At 37.5% G+C, this 6,089-nt stretch overlaps 1 protein-coding gene across 3 annotated transcripts in view; it reads right to left on the bottom strand.

Annotated features, from left to right (window-relative positions):
* Kif20b (kinesin family member 20B) overlaps positions 1–6,089 on the bottom strand; it is a 55,321-nt gene that overhangs the window by 44,422 nt on the left and 4,810 nt on the right. For all 3 annotated transcript variants that reach the window (XM_021152144.2, XM_021152143.2, XM_029472898.1), the window contains exons 3-6: positions 4,496–4,582; positions 4,300–4,416; positions 3,607–3,745; positions 1,756–1,940 (exon numbers count right to left, since the gene is read on the bottom strand). In XM_021152144.2, coding sequence (XP_021007803.1) covers positions 1,756–1,940; positions 3,607–3,745; positions 4,300–4,416; positions 4,496–4,582 — 528 coding nt within the window. The remainder of the gene's footprint in view (positions 1–1,755; positions 1,941–3,606; positions 3,746–4,299; positions 4,417–4,495; positions 4,583–6,089) is intronic.

Below are 6,089 nucleotides of genomic sequence, written 5' to 3'. Positions count from 1 at the left end.
CACCCCTCCATAGCATAGCACCCTCCATAGCATAGCACCCTCCATAGCATAGCACCCTCCATAGCATAGCACCCTCCATAGCATAGCACCCTCCATAGCATAGCACCCTCCACAGCATAGCACCCTCCATAGCATAGCACCCCTCCATAGCATAGCACCCTCCATAGCATACTATGTATTCATTTTTCTATTTATCAGTCTGTATTATGGCTTGAATGTCCCCACTAAACTTTATATTGAATAACCCCCACTGTGAATTATTAAGAGGTGATAGGCCAGGCACTCCACCCTTTAATTTCAACACTGGCAATTAAAGGCAGATCTTTGTGAGTTCAAAGCAAACATGGTCTACATAGCAAGTTCCAAGCCAGAGCTGCAGTGAGAACCCTGTTTCAATTTTGAAGAGAAAAAAAAAAAAAAAAAAGACGTGATTAAATCACAAGGGCTCTGGCCTCGTGGATTAATACATTTATTAATCAGTAGATTAATGGTTTATCTCAGAATTGGTGAGCTATAAAAATCTGCTTGGCTCTATACCTGCCATGTGATGCCCTAGACTACCTGGAGACTCTGTACTAAGTCCCCACAAACAAAAAGGCCCTTCCTAGCTGAAAATTTTGATAACTTTCTGGATCTAGAATCAGTGGCAATGGCTAAGAGGGTACAGGCACTTGATGTTGAGCATGAAGATCTAAGTAAGATCCCCATGGCCCAAATAGTAGAGAAAACAGACTTATCTAAGTTTCCCTACAACCTTGACAGAACCAGATATACAGACAGACACACTCAGACATACACACACCTACACCCACGCATGCACGCACTCACATGCATATATATATATATATATATATATATATATATATATTTTTTAAGAATTTCTGGCTGCAGAACTATGGGCTAACTATAAACTACCCAGTCAGAAGTATTCAATTATAACAACTATAATAGTCTCTCTACACAAACGCAAGACCATATTCCCTAAACATTTGAAACATTATTAGATCATAGTACATTAACAAAATATTACATACTAATATTGAAAAACAAAACAAAACAAATAAAGGCCAGGGAGATGGCTCAGCAGATAAAGCACTTGTTACATAAGCCTGATGATCTGATTTTGGTCCCCAAACCAACAGTAGAAGGAAAGGACCAACTTTTCCAAGTCATCCTCTGACCTCATTTGTACCTTGGCACACATACACCAGCATTCTCACATATACATGATACCCATAAAAAAACAAAACAAAACTGCATTCTGCATGTAACAAAGGGGGAGTGAGAGTATAGCTCAAATAACCAGTATCAGAAAAATAAAATGTGAAGGTACTGCATATGTGTGTATCCATTCAGAGACAAAGCTCTCTGCATGAGGCAGGAGTGTGGTGTACCCAGTGAGTCGAGCACCTAGGACACAGAGGCAGGAAAACTGCAAAGTTGAGGTCAGCTAAGCTAACTAGGGAGCCTGTCATAAAATCTTCTTCCATTTCATACATTCTTTTCACTAAATTTTTTCTTTGTATTATTTTCAAATGAATATTTCATATTTTCAAAGTATAATACTAATTCTATATCAAAAAAGACTAGTATCATTTGCATTTCTACTTAGTATTGCCATTTGCTGCCTTACATAATTTTGGTTTTGAAAAACACTATGACCAAAACCAGATTATAATACAAGCTAAAATTATCCTGATAGTATACAAAAAATGTCATGAATTTGATATTTTATGTACTAAAGTACTGGCATACCTCTTTAATTTGTCGCAGCAATGTATTTTTGTTAGCACTTTCCTCCTTCTCTTGATCAGATGATAATTTTAAGTATTCTCTACATCTGTGTGGTTTGAAGCTCATCTTCGTATATAGTCTTTCCTGAAGACTATCAAACAATACATTCAGTGTTCTAGGCAAAATGCCAATATTTTCTTCTGTGCCTATAAAAGAATAGGACAAAGGCAACTTTTTTGGATTAACAAAGCTCCTGTTACACTACCTAATAAGCAAGAGTAAAAAGGAAAAATGCAAGAACTTAAGGAATTATTCATGTTCCTATCATTTTAGGCTTTACCGGATTGTCAACATATTCTGATCTGATACCCAGAAATTATATTCAGATCTAGCCCTAATATAATTTTCTATCGCCCATAATTACAAAATGAAAATGCAAAACTTCTCATTTATTCCATGCTTAATTTTCTAAAGCATATCTTAATTCTTAACATTATTTTACTTTCTACTATATGTATAAAATAATTTTATACATATATTTGAATTAAATTCCATCAGCAACATATATGTGAGATGTTTTAAAAAATTAAAAGGACATCCAGATAAGATGGCTAGTTGGAAGGTTGAGGAGAGTTAGGACAAGAAAATGATAGAATATAGCTGGGGAGGTGGTATAACTGTAAAGTGCTTGTCCAGCAACAAAATGGACATCAGTGTTCAGGGAAATAAGTCAAATGTAGAAACCAAGTGTGTGTATTTCCTCTTCTATGCAGGTCTAGATTTAAACTGAGAAAGATAATATCACTAAATTAGGAAAAGAACTGTGAAAGTGAAGAAGAGAAATGAAGGGAAGAGAAGGCAAAAACAGAGGGCTAGAAAATATGTAACTATGAACATATGTATCACATATCTATGATATATAACATGCAAGCAGAAAGACTACTGAGAGGAGGAAGAAGACGAGAAGAGGAAGGCATGGGGTGAGTGAGTAAAGTAGGGTAAGTGAAAACAACATACAATGACATATATACACGAAAATGGTGGCAAAATGAAACCAATATTTCCATTTCATTTTCTGAGATAAGGTCCCATTTTTTAGCTCTGGCTAGCCTTGAACACATTATATAAACCAGTCTGTCCTGAAACTCAAAGAGCAGCCTGCCTCTGCCTCCTACGTGCTGGGAATAAAGGAGTGCGCCAATACCTCCAGCTCCAATACTTCTTACGTTATCGTGTTTATAGGTCTTAAAAACATGTACATATAAACAACATTTAACACTCAGTAGGTTATGGCTATATATTTATTCATATATTGTGGTGGTTTGAATAGGAGTGGCCACATAGACTCATATGCTTGATTGCTTGGGCCATAGGGAGTAGCACCATTACAAGATGTGACCTTGCTGGAGGAAGTGTGTCACTGTAAAAGTGGGCTTTGAGGTCTCAGAAGCTGAGTCTGCTGAACTGAATGTGAAAACTCCAAGCTCCTTCTCCAGCACCATGTCTGCTTGCACACTGCCATGTTTCCCACCATGAAGATAATGGAGTAAAGCTCTGAACTGTAAGCCAACCCCAATTAAATGTTGTCCTTCATAAGAGTGCTGTGGTCATAGTTTCTCTTTACAGTAACAGAAACTCTAAGACACACACACATATGCATAACAGTAATAATTAAAGAAAATGAGGTCATGAATTGGAGAAGGAGAGCAGAGAAGATATAAAAGGAGCTAGGGGAGAAGAAATGATGTGGTTATATATAATAAAATAGTAAAATTAAAAAATATGGACTATATGATGGAAATATGACGACAAACATCATTGGGAAAATACTGAATTAATGGTTCTTTTCTAGTCAAAATAAACAATATTTACCTTGAAATGTATATGTTTTTCCAGAATTGGTCAGCCCATATGTGAAGATCAGTCGACTGTGTCCTTTTAAGAGGTCCTTTACTGGCTGCATAATGCAACCCAGAAAGAACTCTTTCTGTGAAGTTTCAGGTCCAAAAACCTATAAGACCATTTTAGGATAGAGTTTTTAAGAAAATTCATGTTCCAAAACTATTAAACATTTGTTTTGAAATATCTGTTTAAAATAGGTATCATATCTCTACCACAAAAGTACAATGACAAGTATTTAGCTGCTATTCCATAACTGTTTAGGATAGAAACTTCAAAGCTGGCAATGATTCCGTGGGTCAAGGTGCCTGCCAGTCTAACAACCTGAGTTAAACCCCTGAGAACCACAAGGCAAGAGAGGAGAGCCAAGAGCCTTGCAAGGTCCTTACATGCACGCCACGCATGCCATGGCATGCACACAGTTAGTCAAATTTAACTAAAAAATAACTCTAAAATAGAAAACTCACACATCCAGGGGGCCAATTTTCCAGAGTTTGAAAAAAATTTTAATTAGAATAAAAAGGACAATAAAAGAATTTATGACTAGCACAATGATTTACTTAAGGGACAGTGTATGTGCTTTACATTTGCTCGGCCCTCACTCAGTCTACTTCATAGCTCCCTCAAACACAAAAACTTCCTCAGTCTAACAGGGCACTTCCTCACCTTAGAAAAACTGAATTTCTGTGCCACCTGTCCAGAGCTCTTCTCACTTAAGTGGCCAAGGATGCTTTGAGGGTCTTTCAGCAGAACAGACTGTGAATCCAGAACTTGCACACAGCCCTAGGAAACATGTCCACAATAAGAATTGCATTTATGAATGAAAGTGAAACATTAAAATCTAATCAAATTCAATACCAACCTCAGCCTCATGTTCTTTTTCTGTCTGTGTAAATGGTCTTATTCGAAGACAAACTTGAAGATAGTTTTTAGATCCCAAACTGTTTGCCTATAAAACAAAACAAAACAAAAACCAAAAAGCCATTTAAAAAAGGAAAGTACAAAACATAGCTTTTCGGCGATTAACTCTTCATACAGCTGATGATGTAATAAACTACAGAATTTTTATTCAGTCACTAACCTGCATTGGCTTTGTTTCTTAGTGTTTCTACAACCAAGGTCTTGCTATTATATAGCTAAGGCTAGCCAAAGATGCACAATTTTTGTTGTTGGTGGTGTTTTTTTTTGTTTTGTTGGGAAAGGCTGTCTTGGCTAGCATGTGGACCTTAGAGGACAACTTTCAAGAGTTGGTCCTTTCCTTCTCCTATGTGGGTTTTAGGTTCAAACCCAGATGGTTAGATAGCATCTCAACATCAGCTACTCCCATTGAGAAATGAGCCAGCTACTAAGCTGTAATTCTCAGATACTGGGATTGAAGGTCTGCAGTTATACTTAGTCACTACATGTTTAACTACTTATACATTTAAAAAAAGAAAATGGGCCGGACAGTGGTAGTGAGAACCTTTAATCCCAGCATTTGGGAAGTAGAGGCAGGAAGACCTCTGAGTTCCAAGCTAGCCTGCACTAGAGTGAGTTCCAGGACAGCTACAACTACATAAAGAAACTCTGTCCTCTCACCCCCCAAAATTGGGTGAAAAATGGGAAAGGGCTGGAGAGATACTTTAAGGATTAAGAGTGTATAGTGTTCTTGTAGAAGACCTGAGATGCTTGTAATCCCACCAAAAATGGAGGAGTGTTCCTCTTTCTCCACATCCTCACCAGCATCTGCTGTTACATGAATTTTTGATCTTAGCCATTCTGACTGGTGTGAGGTGGAATCTCAGGTTGCATTTCCCTGATGATTAAGGATGTTGAACATTTTTTCAGGTGCTTCTCAGCCATTCGGTATTCCTCAATTGAGAATGCTTTGTTCAACTCTGTGCCCCATTTTTTAATGGGGTATTTGGTTTTCTGGAGTCCATCTTCTTGAGTTCTTTATATATATATTAGATATTAGTCCCCTATCTGATTTAGGATTGGTAAAGATCCTTTCCCAATCTGTTGGTGGCCTTTTTGTCTTATTGACAGTGTCTTTTGCCTTATAGAAGCTTTGCAATTTTATGAGGTCCCATTTGTTAATTCTCGATCTTACAGTATAAGCTATTGCTGTTCTATTCAAGGAATTTTTCCCCTGTGCCCATATCTTCGAGGCTTTTTCCCACTTTCTCCTCTATAAGTTTCAGTGTCCCTGGTTTTATGTGGAGTTCTTTGATCCACTTAGACTTGACCTTAGTACAAGGAGATAAGAATGGATCAATTCGCAGTCTGGCGGTTCCTCAGAAAATTGGACATAGTACTACTGGAGGATCCAGTAATACCTCTCCTGGGCATATATCCAGAAGATGTTCCAACTGGTAATAAGAACACATGCTCCACTATGTTCATAGCAGCCTTATTTATAATAGCCAGAAGCTGGAAAGAACCCAGATGTCCCTCAACAGAGGAAAGGATACAGA

Source organism: Mus caroli, chromosome 19, assembly GCF_900094665.2.
Source record: "Mus caroli chromosome 19, CAROLI_EIJ_v1.1, whole genome shotgun sequence".
Classification (NCBI taxonomy): Eukaryota; Metazoa; Chordata; class Mammalia; order Rodentia; family Muridae; genus Mus; species Mus caroli.
The sequence above is the reverse complement of the archived record's forward strand: the minus strand, read 5'-3'. Positions and strand labels throughout refer to the sequence as shown.